We start from the raw sequence: 17,500 nt of genomic DNA, 5'->3' as shown, positions 1-17,500 counted from the left end.
GGTACAGCAATTCAACAGTACTCTCAGGAAAACACCTCACAGCTTCTTTTCTGCCTGTGAATTGTGCATTCCTCTCTTTACACAGCTCTCCCTGGACTTCTTCCCCATCCCTCTCAAAAAGAGCTTTTCCCTGTTGGGCACATCCATGACAGTGCATCAGCTCTCTTTTGATCACTGCTGTCTTATGGGCTTGTTTGTTTATTTCGATGAGCACTTTTGGTTTGGTTTGGATTTTTTTAAAAACTCTGCCATACTGCAACAGAAACCAATCCCCTTCCTGAATGATATAACAGCTGCCATCACAATATATACTAGTATATATATATACTAGTATATAAAAAAGTTACACATTTTTTTATTTTAAAATTAGGCCATTGCATTTGTAGGATAGCTACTCCATTAAAAAAAATCACACAGGGAAGTGTTTGGGTTTTGTTTAATATAAGTTAGCAGGTCATCCAAGAAAGTTAATCATAAAAATACCATTTAAATAGTATGTAAGCTGTAACATGCTGAATGCAGGCATCACTAGCAGCCACTTTTAAAAACTATTTTCAGAAATAATCAGCAGAAATACTAGCATTCCTGTAATACGGATACCGGCATTTAACCAAAATATGATTTTAAGATCAAAGAAGTGTGTATCTATGTTATGCATCGTTAAATGCATAAAAATGTTACTTTTCAATGTGCACTTTGATCTTCAGTGTCTCTGCAGGAATTTGTGCAGGAATTTGTACAGCTGATTGGGTAGTGGGCTGGGATGCTCAGACACACCCCACCGATACATTCAAAAGAGTTGCCACTACCATACAAGAGCCACTAATATTAAACTCAAAAAGAGTTTAACAACAATTTTTTTTAAGCTCTGGTGACCCAGAACCACTACAGCTGACTGTTACACTATGATTTGTTAATCTGTTTTGGACCATTGTTAATGTTCTTAAAAAGCAACCCACTTGTGAGTATAAACATACCAATATGACACTGTTCAAGTTGTCAGTATTTCTGTAAGCAAGTGGAACTTCATAAATTAAAACAAACAAAAAGTAAAATAAAAACTAAAAACCCTTTTGACATTATCATTTGGAGTGAAATAAGTACAGACCCTTCTCCTGGGAGGACTCTGATTCTTCTCCAAACTCAGCCTCTTTCAGGCTCTAAAATTAAAACAGATTGCCTGCAGAGCCCAGCCAAACCAACAGAAATGCGAACCTGGGACTTAATGAAATGAAAGTTGACTCAAGACAGGAAATTGAGTTGGTCAGATGTGTTGAAAATGATGGCAACCAGAAACTACATTATGAAGCTCTGTATAAAACAATCCTTTCCTTCTCCAAGCCATCTGCAGATGTGTGGATTTGCAAAGGAGCATGCCAGGTTTTTGCAGAAAATGCACCAAAAGCAACATTCATCTGCAAAGTCAAACCACAAAGATGCGTACAGGTGGTACACATCAGACACTAGCTGAGATAAAAACAGAAATATTTTCATCCCATATTTATGACCAGGGTCTGTTTGACTGTAGTCAGTTAGGTTACCACTTCCTTCTTTAGCAGAAATTTCAGTCAGACCACACCACTGCTGCTCTGTTACTGTGGCCCAGAGTAACTGCAGCACAATGGCAACTCATGGTGCCAGAGCAGAGGCAGCCTCTTTTCCCCTCTCCCTGAGCAGCCGGCACCAGTGCTGGAGAGGGCACCTCCATGAGCAAGGTGCTCAGAACATAGGTGCTTCCCAAAACAAGCCTACCGACTGAAAATGAGTAGCCATGCTGCATTCCATCAAGTAGTGACATGGGTCACTGGTCTGTGTTCCAGGGCTGCTGGGCAGACGTGCACCATATGACATTCCTCTCGGCTAACCAAAAAGAACAAACTGTGCCAAAGTAGGATCCCTAGAAAAGACTGGAGATCAGACTGCTGGTACATGAGAAAAAGCTCCAGGTAGGCTTTGAATTAATCTGGATGTGGATTAAAGTTTCTTTGGCATGCAGCCAACATTAGATTTAAATGTAATGTGAATAGCAAGAAAACCATGTGAGATAAAAAACCCATCAGTCTGAAAACAAATTTTAAAAGAGGCAAGAAAGCAATTTTGTTAGTGAACCTGACATTTTCTCAAGGAAGACAATATAACTAATAGCTGCAGTCAGTTCCAACAGACTGCATGTGTTAACAGGAGATACTGATGTTAGTTTAAAAAATAAAAATATTCAGTTTTTAATCAAAATAACAACGTCCATATGAGACACACAGTAAAGGTCCTCTGTGCTCTGGAATCCCCTTAAAATAAATTTTATGTTACAATTGTACCTTCCAGTGTCTATGTCTATGTTAGATTCTGCAAGGCTGTATATGATCACTTGAATTCAAACAGTGTTCTTTAACATACACAATGCTTTACTGTTATTGTTACTTTCTGGCATGGTCCTGGCATGGTCAAAATTGAGTTTTACAGCAATGCTTTACAGAACAAAAAGCATGCAGGTTTTGTTTGCCAATTTTCTATCTGATTAAATGTTAAAAAGAAAAAAACCCAAAGCAAATAAAAGGGAAACAAAAGTAAATCTGCTTTCATGGAGATTTACCATAGAACAGCAGTGTCTTTTTTCTCTTCCAAGCAACTGTAATTTACCTCTTCCTGTGTGGCATGGTTTCAGTCAGTCTACCTGCTAACCTGGGCTCAGGGAACACCAATATTTCTCTGAAGATCGCTTTTGCTTGTTCACCTTTCATTGTTTAGTTTGGACTGAACTGGTCCACACCTAAACTTCCTAGGCTGTGTCATTCTCCTCTCCATATGCATTTGCTTTCACAGAATCACAGAATACTCTGAGTTGGAAGGGATCTTCAAGAATCCTCGAGTCCAGCTCTTAGGTGAAGAGCTCATACAGGGAGCAAACCCACAATTTTGTCTCAAGTTCCCTTTTCCAGCAGCTGCCTACCACCCCTTGTGGGACAGACCTAGGCTGAACAAGTACTGCTACTCACAGCCAGTGACTGGACAGCACAAACCAACCAGTCTCCCCACCAACACTGATATAATTTAACCCTTGCTAAAAAAAAGCATCTTATGGTATAAGCCTCATAAACATTCGTTTTCCCTTAAATTATATATGCTGCAACTATGTGTACAGAGATTGTGTATGCATCTTTTCACTATCCAGCCACAGAAACCCAAACACAGAGCCATACCAGCTTCCTTTGCAAATTCAAAAACTTGCTTTGCTAATTCAAGGTCTCATTGCAGGGAATGCTGAATGCCAGAAGCAACTTCAGACAAGGCTCCCCACATATGGAATGACTTACAAGGCATACCTTAACCTCGAGTCCAAATTCTTCCTTTGTCCCGACTCCAAATAATTGCTCCACTGCTACCTCTGCTGAAATCCATCCCCATCCTGGGAAAGCTTTTGCACGGGGTTTGGTGGTGGCCTTTTTCCTTTCCTGTCTTCCAGAAAAATGTATGCAACAGGCCCCTGGCCAGATGGGGAGTCATCTGCCACAGGTCATCTGCCTGTGATGCTCTGCCAATTCACGGTGTACAATAAAGGCTTCTTCACTTCTCACAAAGACAGGGGAAAATATGACTGTGAGCATCCTAAACTCCAAAAAAGATTTCTATTGAGTTCCATGGTATCATTTCAGCCATACACCTAGCTTTATATAAGATCTCAATTCAGGTTCAGACAAAAACCAATATGGTTTATTATTACGTGGTTCAAAAAATTTAAATTGAAATGAAAAAACGTAACAAACAATCCTCCATTCTTTATAAATAAACCCCAGAATACCCCCTCCAACCAGGAGCAGTGGCAGCAGCCCCTCCCCGCGCCTCCTCTGCTCTGCTCCTACGCGGCAAGCGGTCGCCCCACCCGCCCTCAAACACCAAACTAATCCTCGCACCCCCGTGGCTCGCCGGCACCAAACCTCGCCCTCCATCCCGCCGGCACCAAACCCGCGCCCGCGTCGCCCCCAGCGCAGCCGGAGCCGCCCCGTCCCCGCTCCGTCGCTGCCGGCGCTCGGCAGAGCCCCCGATCCCGTCCCGCACAGCCCCGCGTTCAGCCCGGCGCGGTGCAGACGCACTCCGGCTTATATCGAAATCTTTATTAGAACAATCCCCAAGAACTGTAAAACGGTGAAGTAACAACAAAATTAAGCACTTCCGTTATCAAAGAAATTTAAACAATAGGTTTCCATTTCTGCATAGCAGAAGCAACAGGGTTTAGAGCTCAAATCATCGTGCTTGCGTTAATTCAGTTTTGGCAAAACAGTATAGTCTTAAGAATCATATTAATGAAACAGTAACCTACCTTTCATTTCTTAAACCTCAAAGAGCCATTTTTATGGTTTTAAAACTCATTATTTGGGACAAATGCATGTGGACATTTTGTAGCATAGAATAACAGACAATTTTAATAGTAGCACTAGTATTACTTGAACATGAAGAAACACTTATTTTCTAATTGTTTACAGCGTAGTACAAATTACGTATTACCCCAAAAATCATTACCAGTATCAAAAGTTTAAAAATTTAGAACAATTTATAAAATGCTTCCAGAATAGGAAATTATCAGTCTTGAAATGAAGAAGGAACTTTATGCTTATAAACACGCAAATAGATGCATTACAGTAATATATTATAACTGTTAGCTTAATTCCTTCTGTTGTAAGTAGCAAGAGCCCAGTTCTACTCACAGTCACACAGGTACAACACGCATGATCATTGTAACAGAAAGCAGAATAGGCCCTACTCAGAAGTCCACTATAGCACAAATTAAAGCTATTTTAAAAATCTACTGTATAAAAATGGAACAGTCTTGCATTGTTTTCATTTATTTGCAACACTATTGTCATGTTTTCTCCCGGACCACACCATCAACTTTCATAATTTGACAACAGCAACCGGGAAATGATGGGTGCTGCATCACACAGCCCAAACACACCTGATATCCTTACCACAGTTCAGTTTTTGTTAGTTAATTTGAAATAAAGTGTTGGTTTTCCTCTCTAGCCTTTTCTGTTTTGCAGTCTACATGGTATAAATGAACTTCAAAATATAAGCCAGGTAAAGTAACAGCCAGTAAGGCACTTTGTCTTCAAGGACACAGCTGTCCAGGCTGAGCAACTGGTCAAAGGGAGACATTCTGTGTTATTAAAAAACAGTCAGTTTATTCTTCATAATCACTTCTCTGACAGCCCACTTGTGGAAGAACACTTACTGACTATTCTAGAATCAGCCTGACATTGCATCCACCAAAATATTTTTCCCGTTCTACAGCAGAACATGCAATAGTAAAATATTTCATTAAATACTAACATTTAAAAGAATATTCAGCATCCTTGGATCACCCAAGAATCATCTGCTGAATACTGTTTGGAAAAAAAAACCCTCAGCAGAAGAAATGATCCTATCTTCTTGGTTCTGTGTTTTGTTTCCGTGGGGTTTTTTTGTTTGTTGTTGTTTTTTTACAAAATGTGAAGGCTTGACATTAGAACTTTGGTATAAAACATGTAAAGGAAAGACATCCAGTAATATGCTCTAGGGAGAGCATATTAATTAATACAAACTGAACTAAACAAACGTGATTACATGGATGTGATAGCAGATGTTTTCTACTGTCTTGGTTTCCACATTCTGTTTGTTTGTGATCCTGAGAATGTTCTTTTTTTCCACTCATGTAAAAGGGTCTTTCTTCAAAGCCACCTGCTCTTCCAAAGCTCCTCCCAGGGAGAAGGTGCCTGGCATGACCCTGACTCGCGACCCCGACCCTGGCATGGCCCTCGGCAGTTCGGGAGCCTGCTAGTTCTGAGTTCTCCATCCCCTCCATCCAGCACTGCAAGCACAGGACCAGCACCAGTGGGTGGCACGGTGGGCACTGTGTCATCAGCCCCGGGGGGCTCAGCAGCAAAGCACATAATGTATTTACCGTGTTCTACTCTAAAGTAAAAAATGGAATTTTGAATTTTATACTAAACCAAGCAACAAAGCAAATGTCCAAATCCATAAATGTCAATACTAGTACCTCCTCTGCGGCACACATCTGCAGACTCTGGCCCCCAGGATTAATTAGGAACTGTTATAAGAAGATAGTCTTGAAACATCTTGGGTGAATCTTTCCCAAGTAAATACTTGCATTAATTTTGACTTAGTAATTATTAGCAATTTATTTTTAGAAAGCCAATTTTAATATTAAATAATTGCTATTTACTTACTGGATTTATTGATTACAAAAATCTACATGATATTGCTTTGTATTTTCACAGTTCTCATAATTATATCATAAGAAAATGGCTTTTAAATTTTCTTCTCAGAAACGATGATCACTTACATTCTAAATACTTTCACAAAACAGGAAGAGGAGCAAATTTACACATATATATTTTTTAACCATATATAAATAATAATACAATTTTAAACTTTCACTTTTAGAAATTCCTTTAGTAAATGCATAGGCTTGTTACAAAAGTTTTCTAATCAAATAACTGTATGCTATTTCTATTATGTTTTAATCCAAGTAAACTCTGTGGTTACATTCATATGATAAAAAAGCAAGCTCTATTCAGAAATATGCTTTTTCAGTTGAGCTCCCAGTAAGACACTCAAGTCCAGTAGAAATATAGATTATGTAATGCAGTTTCTTTAGCTGAAAATTAATCAGTACCATTAAAAAAAAAAAAAAAAAGCTTTAGAACATGGATTGTAATGAGACCAACAGCTTCTTTAATCACAAAATGGTTACACATAGCCCCAAAAGTTACTGACTTAATTCTCAGAAAAGATTAGAATCATGGGGGGGCTGTGTATTCCATGCCATGCATGTAATGAGAAAGGAATGCTGCTGCTGCTGATGATGATAATGAGGATGATAATGAAAAACTTCATCCCTCAGGAGTCTTTTTCCCCAAAGGTAGGATTCCTTTCTGAAAGTCAAGTTTACTCTAGGGTATCTCAGGAGTGGTTACCAAAATCTAAAGGTGCCTATAATCAGTAGTTACATTTGAAACCGTATGCCTTTATTTTACATTATTTGAGTCCTAAACTGAACCCCTCATTTTTGCTTCAGGGAAAAGGGCTCCAGCACCCGCTGGACCACAGAGAAAGCTTACAAGGACACATTGCCACCTGCACCTCCGGTCACCGAATTTCAGTATCTTACCATGCCCACGACTGCAAGCGTGTGGATGGTGGTCACTTGCGCATAAACATGACCCCAGACCTATGGCATGAAGGACAGTGTTACTGCCTTTGCAGTGATCACAGTCATCACAAACCAGAGCTGTAAGTTGGGGAGCAAAATCCCATTGGGATGTGGATGGTCAGTAAATTTTCCCCAGAAACTTGCCTTCAAATCATCTGGAAAAGAATTTGCATTTCTTTTTGTGACACCAATGGACTCCTAGAGTTAGAAAAATATTTCCAGGTGCTGAACTCCTGTCACAGAACTGGCAAATGTATGGCACATGCCACTCCTGGAAAGGGGACAGTACTGGAGTAACTTCTTCAGTACACTGGAATCCATGAAAACTAGGGGCAGGCCTCAGTATGGCTGGGTCCTTGGCTCCCACAGGAGACTAATAAATTAAAATCTTTTTAGCTCAGTCTTGGCAGTAACAGACGTGAGAAACTCTCCAGTGTAAAGACCTTTTCCATCAGCAGAGCTGTTACTTAACCACAGTGACAGTTCCACTACTGGGAGGGTCATAAACCACATCTAATGTTAATGTGCTTTCTACCAACAGGTGTATTAATGACTTTGTACTAATGACTGGGCAAATTTAACAATCAAAAAGCAAACGAAATCTTTCGGAGCATCTCTCAGTAGTTGAAGAATTCATCCTGTATAATGAGATGACTTGAGTTCAATGTCCTAATACCTTACTGTGTGAGCCACTGGGAGCATGGAGACGTGCAGGAAGCACAGCCCTGGCCCTCTGCAACTGCACAGTCATTCCAATGGCTTGGCAGGAGCCCTTCTAAGCTAGGCAGAGGCAATGGAACTCCTTGTGCACACACACAGAGCAAAGACTTTCTTTCAATGAAAAAAAAGACTGCATTTAGTTTTCCTTTCAGTGAAGCTCAACTTCCTTGTAAAAGAACACAATCAGATATTTGTCAGAGATAGGGAGATATTAACCCATGTGCATCTCTCTTAGACATCAGCTAAAAATTATACATTCACCATCTTGTACCAGATGAAACCTCATTTGTGTGAACCACAAATCACTTCAACTGCAGTGGGACCTTCTCTCAGTTGTATCATCTTTTAAGCACAACTCCCAGAAAACTTCACTTTAAGCAGTATCAACTAAAGTCTTTTCTGACTACCTTCTTTGGGACCTGCAGGGTACCATTACGTCTTAAAAGATGCAGTTGCAGATGTGATTAAAATATCACTACATTTTTCAGTGTAGGGAATCATTAATGCATGTATAATCACAGTTTAAATAGCTGTGAAGCAGCTTGTACAAAAAAATACAATCGTAGCACCATATTTACAAATTTAGTACCATCTCCTCATTAGAGTCTCAAACTATCTTTTTTTTATGGCTAAGTAGGTTATACGATAGTGCTTTCAAAAAATTGCCTGAATTTCTTTTACAAATATACACTTATAAGAAGAAATATTATCAAAACTGCTGTCATCTAAGGCAGCAAGTTGTATTACAAAAGTTATTAAAACATCATTATATACTTATAAAAGTTTCAAATTTACATTTTCCTTTTCATAGGCACTCTATAAACTAAAATGTGGCCTTGTTTTCACAGCTGTTAGTTTAAGCATTTAAACTAGTTAAATGTTACCAGTGTTGCTCTTTTTTTTTTTTTTAAATAAGCAAAAGGAAAAAAGAATCACCCATTAACCAGAAGCATCGTTTACAGTTTTTACTTTTGCCTACTGTATACACGTTTTGCTTAAAAGTGACACTTTTTGATGTTGAGGTTTAGCGTTTGTTATCCCACTGCCTTCTTAGGGCTTAGTTTCTTCTTCCCTAGAATTCGGTGGAGACTAGCTGACATGAAGTAGGGTTTTGCTGTAGATCCATCATTTCTTTCTAGGTCTTCACCTGAATTTACACAGCAAAAGCAGTCAAAAAAGGAAAACAGCAATACAACCACACACATGGAGACAAACAGAATTGAAAAAAGGAGAGAGCAAAAGACCCAACATTAAAAAAAACTCAAGGTAATTTAGCTGTATTATAAGTTGATGAAGGACATTAGAAAGTTTCTCAAATTTTCTCAAATCACAAGAGGTTTTACATGATGCAGAGACACAAACATCTTGCCATTTTTAAATGATAGCAATATATCCTTTTTATTCTTCAAATCTTTAGTTTGGCAGCATAGGTGGAAATTTTCAGAAACTCTCATTCCTCCACTGAACCCTGGAATTTTGGAAACCTCTTGCTAGAAAATGTGTCAGAAAGACAGCCATGGATTTAAGCACTTTCTAAAACTGGACCATTTTTCACCACCTAAGATAAAGTTCATTTGAAAACCTGTTGCCATGAATGAATAATATTCTATCTGATATACTGTTCATTACTGAATGGAAGCACGGGAAGCAGAATAGAATATTAATTTAAAACAAGGCAGACATTACTTTTTTTCCTACAGAAGGTCATGACTAAATCACTAGTCAGGGTTCAGCCCAGTTGGTGCCACGCAGCAGTGACAGACCAGCGAACAATTACACACCAATAGGCAATCGGGAGAGGGTGTCAGTGAAGCACAGTCACTGCAACTGCAACCCTGCAGACAGCTGGATCTGCAGAGCCAAAACGAGAGTATGACTTGTAAGGAGTGGCCAAAGAAATTAGAGAAGGCAAATCTTAGTGTATCTCTGTGGCAATATATACTTTGTGTCTTTGGAATAAACTAAGAAAATCTCTTCGTTTTTGAGTGCACCAACAAACTCGCTACAGTCCATTTCATTCTAAATAACAAAATAAAAAAATAAGTAACAGTATTTATTTATTTATTTGTGGTTTAGCTTATTTCTTTGAGTTTTATTAGTGCTATCTGTCTGTGCTCATGTTTGCTTAGAACCAAAGTCCAAAGCATGAGAAAAATAGGATGTAGCTCTCAACTAGATACCAATTTTGAGTTTTCTAACTGATCTTGTTCCTGTGATTCTTTGGCAACATCATTTTTCCAGAATCCCTGCTTACCTTAGTTTCTAGGGAAGCGAGGTTAAAGTGAGTGTTTAAAGAATCAGTATTACCATGTTTACCTCACTTCAGCAATCCATAGTGCATATATATGAAAGATCAAGCCTATGACTACTTCCCTTAGTATTATCAAATAATTTGCCAATTGCAAGAACAATCACTACCATGTAACTAACTTCTACTTGGACCTACCAGAATGACTTTCACTATAGAAAAATACAGCACATGGAAGGTACTACATGCTAAGGACACCTGCTTCTTATAAACATATCGTAATTCAAGACCAACAGATTTCTTTTTTGATTTTAATGTTCTCTGATTGGACAGTCTGAACAGTAGTCTCCTTTGATAGGGCCCCCGATTGTTTGCCATTGTGACTCCAAGAGACAGACAGTTTCAAGTGGTATTTTACAGAATCTTCGAGGTAATGCAACATAATACTTTGTTCAGGGTTATTAAACTGAAAACAAAGTGCCACCTATATACCAAAAAATGTATTTGTTATTATCAAGATGCTTAAGGAAATCAATACTGTACAGGGCTCTTCACAAAGCACCCAGAAGTAAACTTAATGAAATTTAAAGAACATCTGAAAAACAAACGCTAGCTATCTCCATGAACCTTAAAGCTACCTTACACTTCTCAAAGTAATTAAATTTGAATACTAAAGCACGGAAGACCCTATCACAGAGCCAATATGAAAAGAAGAAGTTGTTAATTTTTCATACAGTCTGCTAGAATGTCACCAGACATCTGTAAGGAATGGATAAGGTGATTTTCTACTCCTCTTTCCATGATTTGCAGGTATTACTGAAAGAAAACGTAGTACTTACAAAAGCAGAGGAAAAGCGTGTCGACACACATTGCATAGACGCTGAAGAACCCGTGTGCAACTAAGTAGGAGCCAATGATGACTGTCTACAAAAAACAAACCACAATAAACCCCCAAATTTTTTTCGGCACCAGTGTGGTAGTATTAACACAACTCAGAAGCCTAGTCTGCTAAGCAAATTTAGAAGAATTTAATGTCAGCTCACTATTTCTACCAAAGATTACTACTGCTGTGGACAGGGATCACAGGTTCAAGACACTGCATTCTAACATGTAGTAGCTGCTAGTCTTCCAGCAGGAAATAGTTCCGAACTGCAACTATTTCAACCTCTGAGGAGAATATATGCCAAGAATATTCTGAACTCCTTCAAGAACCACTCGGCCTGGGGACGTTCTGAAGTTTAAGGGGTTTCTACAAAAGGAGGAAGAGATGCATTGCAAGTCTCTTCCATTAGAAGCCATACTGTCATCAGTGTCTTGGTGTCTGGGAAGTCTGAGATGTGAAACCTAATTTTTCTGAAGATTCAGAGTCACTGCAGTGTGACTTTTGCCTGAAGGATCCCAAGGACTGGAGTGCAGCTGATCAGTCCTCACTTGAGTGGATACTATGCCACTGGGAAGCTGACCAAAGAAGCTGTTACCAGACCATGTCCTGAGTTTTCTGAGCACCTCGAACTGCCCCAAGTATTCAGGAGATTAAATGGTTGCCTTACCAACAATGGTACCCAGTAGTAATTTAACATTGGTACTTCCTGTGCAAAGACTGGTATTCTCTGTGTGAAGAAAAAGAACGCAAGAACACCTGCAAGAAGCACAGGCAATTAGTGATTCCCATGCTAGCTCTGGTTTCCCAGGATCCAAAGAACGGGTAAGACAGACAACAGATCCAAGGCTAGTTTCAATAAAAGTTTGTAAACAATACATTCTCCAATACAAATTATCTATCAGAACAGATATGTAAATTAATAAATTACCATAAAGATATTCATGGGCCCAGAACTACTTTAATGAGTTGTTTTGTTTCACCATTCTACTGAATTTAACAGCAAAATTAATAAATAATGTAATTCTACAGTGATGACAAAATATTTTAGATCAGCTCTGGGTACTAGTTTTACCTTTGATTAAAATATAATGAATTAGTTAACTTTGAAAGTATACAGAATGCAAAATACAGTTATTTGTAAAACAGTTTTTTGAAACTGCTGCCATTTGGAAAAACTGCAACAGAACACTGCCAACTTGAATTTCTGGAAGTGCTTTAATTTAAAAAAAAGAACACTTTTCTGTCACAGAAAACCATGAATAATCTACTTAATATTTACTGATAACTAAGAAGACCCTATAAGGATGCTAGAAATATTCTATTTCTTTTACTATAGCTTATAGCTATAATGGGCTTGAATACAGCAGAGCTTCAGGACCATTCTGGCAGACCTGTACCACCACATCTTGTAGGCAGTTGTCTGTTACCAGGTGAATCTCATTTGCAATTTTGTTCAGTTCTTCTGAAAGGAGAACTGACTGTGGCTGACTTATTGGATGTGAATTTGGTTTGATTCAACTATAATGCTGTGGCCACAGAAGTCCTTGCAACAGCCACACATGCAAGAGCTGTAAAAGCAATTATGGAAAAGATACTGTCAAGGCAAACCAGGTGCTGGGCAGGGGGGGAAGTGGAAAAAAAAAGAAAAAAGGTTTTAGTTCAATCTAGCACCAGAAACACAGGAACAGATTTCCAAATAGTTAGCCCAATGAGAACCTCCAGCTGCTAACTAAGCATATATTAATATGGCAGGCATGCTTTTGTATACCAGAATAAAGAACATACAATTCAGAAAAAAAATCTACTAGCTTACCTACACCACCAGCAACAAGGATTTTCCCCAGGAATAGAAGAAAGTCTGTAACTTTGTCCAGAACTGCAACCCTGTTTATCAAAGGACAAATGATACATAATCATCACAAACCAGACATTTGTATTCTTTCTCCTTAAATCTATGGATCATTGCAAAACATGACCAGAAGCTGTCTTCTGCTGGTTTTACAGGCTGACAACACAGCACCACAGATAGGCAGTGCTGAGATGGGTGTTGCTACAGCGTAATCTCAGGAGGCAAAAAAGCACTGAGCCTTTGTTGAGTAAGGCCTTAATGTAGCAATGCTGCTACAAGACTGACATGAAGACTGTTTGTTGCTCAAGATGGTTTAAAAAAAAAAAAATCAACCAACCCAAAGCTTCAAAATAGTTTTATTTCAGCCTTTCTTCTAGGGGCACAGATAAGCCAGGCCAGAACAGGTGAAGTACACATCAAAACAAAAAGCAGTATTTATGTAGATTGCTGGTAGGCCTCCTTTTCACTTGGTCCTATCCAGCCACCTTTAATGACCCAATAACGTGCCAAATCTACTATTTTAAGATATCATGGTACAACACTGAAGGCAGAAGACGTCAAAGCAGGAAGATAATCACAGATGAAAGAAAGCAGACAGAAAAGCTGACAAAAAATCTGCAGCTTTCATTGAAAGCACAGCAGGGAGTTCCTGCTCAATGTCCTCCCGACTGCCTAATCAGAAATTGCAGGTAAATAATGGGATGAAAAATGAACTTTGTATCATCAACCTCTTGACAGAACTGAAGGCCACATTACCATTATGGATATGGTACTATACAGTACTGCCTACTGCAAAAAATAAACGTTAAGAACTACTAAAGAGACAAATCATCATTAGCCTGTCAGAATTCAGATTCAGCAAAATACACAAGATAAAAACATCTTTATTTGAAACAATAGAATTATATGCCTAGCTTTTAACTATTGTTCTTACTGATTAAGAGCAAAATCATAAAGGGCAGAGAGGCAATATTCTGTAAGGAAAAAAAGGCAGCTTCTCTTTTCTATTGCACAGGCATTACACAGTAGGGACATCACTGTCCTGATATTAGTGCAGGGTAACACAGTGAAGGTATTCCATTCTCCCACCTCCAATTCTTTCCTCTTCTTTCTTAAGCATTATTTCTGTTTTCCTTCTTTCAGCCTTCCCCTCCATTTCTCTTCTCCTTCCAGTCCTTCACTTAATGATTTCAACCACCTAACCAGTTTTACTGTGTCTCTTGCTTGGTAATTAGATTTTACGTCATCGGTTGGACTAGATGATCTTAAAGGTCTTTTCCAACCTAGTTAATTCTGTGATTCTCTGTGCTATTGCATCAATATGGCCTGCTCCTAAGTTATTCTCCCATTAGTTTTTGGTCTTACAGTAGCAAAGGAGGAGCCAGGAGCAATGAAGGAAAGTACTGATGAGAACCAGGAGTTTGGCAGCACACTTGGTAGTGGAGAAAAGGGCGAGGAAATTTCCAAGCATCAGAGGTGATCTGGGTATGTTAAAGACAATCTTTTTGAAAGGAAAGTATTTCGTCTTCTTTACTTCTACTCTCCAACACCTCCTAAGATTTCTGAATGAATCTGAAAAATTAGGTTTTTCTACTTTCCTTTTCTCAGACCAAGTGGACCAGAGCTCAAAAAACAAACATATGGCAGATGATGGGCACCCCACTCCCATGTATCCGCAGATCTCCTCTCAGAGGCTCCACTTGTTTCTTGGAGGCATTATTACAATGTACTTAGGTATTACTTAGGAATTTACAGGAGCAATCACAACAAAACCATGAGATTACCTCAACTCTGCCTAGGTTACTGTACTGGCCAGCCTGCTGTTACACACTGAGTGTAAGAAGTGAGGGCCATGTCTGAGGACACAAGTAGCAATCAATATTTGGAAGAGATACGGGAGAGGAAAGAAGTGTGTCCACAAAGTGCAATAGCAGGAACTCCCGACATTTCCAAGGACTGGGAGACAGTCCCTTACCTCACCACATTCCGCATGAGCAAAAAGAATGCTTCCTTTGCCGAGGTGCAGAAGTTTTTACCATATATGGCAATCTGCAAAGTAATAGTAGCTGTTAAGTATTTTAAATAATTAGGATACCTCCTCATATGCCAGGATCTTACTGCATGCAATGCATAGTTCCCCCTAATATGCGGCCTTGAAACTCAGATGAACATAAAACACTTTCCTCTGTCACCTGCTACTTATCAATGCTTCCCATCAGGCTGGGACAGAATATTATCCATCTTTCCCCTTCAAATCACCTTGATTTGAATGATGAATAGATGAGCATGCTACCCCTTGTGATCTCACAGGTAGTAGACTCAGTACTTAGTCTGCCAAGCAGAGCAAAAAAGGTACTTGTTGAGGGATTCTTCTACCTTTGCTAGTTACTTACACTAGATTTATACTGAGTGGAAAAGAACAGGCACTTGTAGAACTGAAGTGAGCTGACCCCTGTAGCTATCTCCTTGGACCTGATGCTGCTTTCACCGAAGAAGAAATCGGCATAAAGTAAAGCAGCTAAAGTTATTCAGGAACAAAACCATTTCTTCCTGGAATAGTGTCCACCAGGGTAAGATACACTAGAACAGCTCTCAGCTCAGACAGTTTATAGACTGTAAAGAAGATTGTAAAAAAACCCACTTCCTCTTCAAGATGCCAATAATTTGAAACATCAATTGCATCTACACAGGTTGTAATGGACCCATTACAGCCACCTCCTTTGAGACAAGAAGTCTGTGACCATACCATTCAATCACTGAAATTGCTTCAAGCCAAAACATCCAAGGCTGAAATCTGTGTATGTAATTTATATTAAGATTTCTAACTTGTCTTATCTGGAAGCTAAGGAGGCTTATTTGAGAGAAGTACCACTGCTGCTGCTAGTAGAATTTGTGCTTTTAACTTCCAGGTGGAAATACAATTATCACATGCCTTCTGACCTCCTTATTCAAATATCAACTCCAAACAGAAGTGTCATCAACATGCAATAATGAAATAAGCTAATATTCCTGTTGAAATCAGGATGTCAGTTATTGAATTACAGGGGGAGTTAACCAGTTATGCCATCCCTTCCCACTTATTTTGGGGGTGAGGGTGATAAACAAAGACAGGAATAAAAAGAGGCTGAAATTAGAAGGGAAAAAAAATTTTACTTTTTCATGGTAGAACCACATGCATGTACTGAAAACTCCCACAAATCCCATTATTTATTCAGCAGATTCAAGTACTGCTGGCTTCTGATCAACTAGTAGTGTCTAGGATATTTTAGTGTCCTAGATAGGGGAGACCACATGCAGACATGGCACATACCATGATGTAGGCATTTCTGTTTATAAATTTTAAGAATTTTTCCAAACACCAGAAACAGCACTTGAGGCAGCAGAGCAGAAATCTAGTGAAGGAGTTCTGAGTACCTGAAAAGAGCAGGAGAGAGTACATCATATGTAGAACTCATGCACAGTCTTCAGAATGTAGAAAGCTATTCAGAGGAACGTCTTAAATTGTGACATTATTTCTTTATTTCTAGGTATGGACTCTCTCAACTAAATTTAGCTCACTAGCTTTCAATTAGATCAGACTCTATCCCATCTGAACTTTGCATTAAGTTCCCAAGAACATAGACTCAGTTTGAGTGAATCAACACAAATTTACTGGCTTCAAAAGAAACTACAATGGATAATGTGGAATTAATCTCTTTTCATTGCTAAAAAACAGCTTGGGAAAGTAAGAAAATAATTTAGCAAGAAAAGTCTTAACAACTCAGAGCAGATTCATAAATCTCACCTTTCAGTTTGTGATCCAGGTACTCCAGTATTACTCTAATAAGCTGGACAATTGCAAGAATTAAGGCTCCAAATGCCAGCGAACCTGTATGGTATCTAAAACCAAAATATTTGATTGTTATGTCACACGTAGGCATATGTACACGGATATATGTATGCACATATGTATGTATATACAAATAAAACCAGAAGTGGAGGAAGGTCCATTAGTGGGAATTACATAAAACTAATAGACCTTCATCCTGATCCACCACAGAGGAACAGGATGAAGCCATTGGTGCTGTTGGTGTTTGTGAGTGCTGTGTCTGTCTCTGTACACATGTGTTGTATACATGTATTTAGTGTGTGTGTGTGTCTGCTGGAGTACTTGCTCAGCGTTACAACTGGTTGGACGTAGAGGCAGGGAGCTGCAGCAGCTTTGGTGCTGTAGGGCTACAGGATTCAGCCTTCCCCTAATAACTACATCTTCCCGATTGTGCTGGTTTTGGATGGACTAGAGTTAGTTTTTTTCATAGTAGCTAGTGCTATGTTTTGGATTTTTGACCGGGACAGTGATGATAACACACCCATGTTTTAGCCACTGTTGAGCAGCACTTGTACAGCACCAAGGGCTGCTCTGCTCCTCACCCTGCCCCACTGGTGAGCAGGTTGGGGGTACATGAGGAGCTGGGAGGGGACATGGCCAGGATAGCTGACCCCAAATGACCCCAGGGATACCTCACACCATAGCGTGTGGTGCTCAGCAGGACCAGCTGGTGGAAGAAGGGGTAAGAGGAGAGCATTTGGAGTTGCGGAGTTTGTCTTCTCAAGTCA

At 39.3% G+C, this 17,500-nt stretch overlaps 1 protein-coding gene across 4 annotated transcripts in view; it reads right to left on the bottom strand.

Annotated features, from left to right (window-relative positions):
- Positions 1 to 4,094: 4,094 nt before the first annotated feature.
- SLC44A5 (solute carrier family 44 member 5) overlaps positions 4,095 to 17,500 on the bottom strand; it is a 73,434-nt gene continuing 60,028 nt past the window's right edge. For all 4 annotated transcript variants that reach the window (XM_039556111.1, XM_039556110.1, XM_039556109.1 and 1 more), the window contains 7 exons: positions 16,689 to 16,783; positions 16,215 to 16,318; positions 14,880 to 14,953; positions 12,869 to 12,939; positions 11,723 to 11,811; positions 11,012 to 11,096; positions 4,095 to 9,071 (listed from right to left, as the gene is read on the bottom strand). In XM_039556111.1, coding sequence (XP_039412045.1) covers positions 8,959 to 9,071; positions 11,012 to 11,096; positions 11,723 to 11,811; positions 12,869 to 12,939; positions 14,880 to 14,953; positions 16,215 to 16,318; positions 16,689 to 16,783 — 631 coding nt within the window. In that variant the 3' untranslated portion in view covers positions 4,095 to 8,958. The remainder of the gene's footprint in view (positions 9,072 to 11,011; positions 11,097 to 11,722; positions 11,812 to 12,868; positions 12,940 to 14,879; positions 14,954 to 16,214; positions 16,319 to 16,688; positions 16,784 to 17,500) is intronic.

This window comes from Corvus cornix, chromosome 8, assembly GCF_000738735.6.
Source record: "Corvus cornix cornix isolate S_Up_H32 chromosome 8, ASM73873v5, whole genome shotgun sequence".
NCBI classification, from domain to species: Eukaryota; Metazoa; Chordata; class Aves; order Passeriformes; family Corvidae; genus Corvus; species Corvus cornix.
This window is presented reverse-complemented; position numbering and strand designations above follow the sequence as displayed.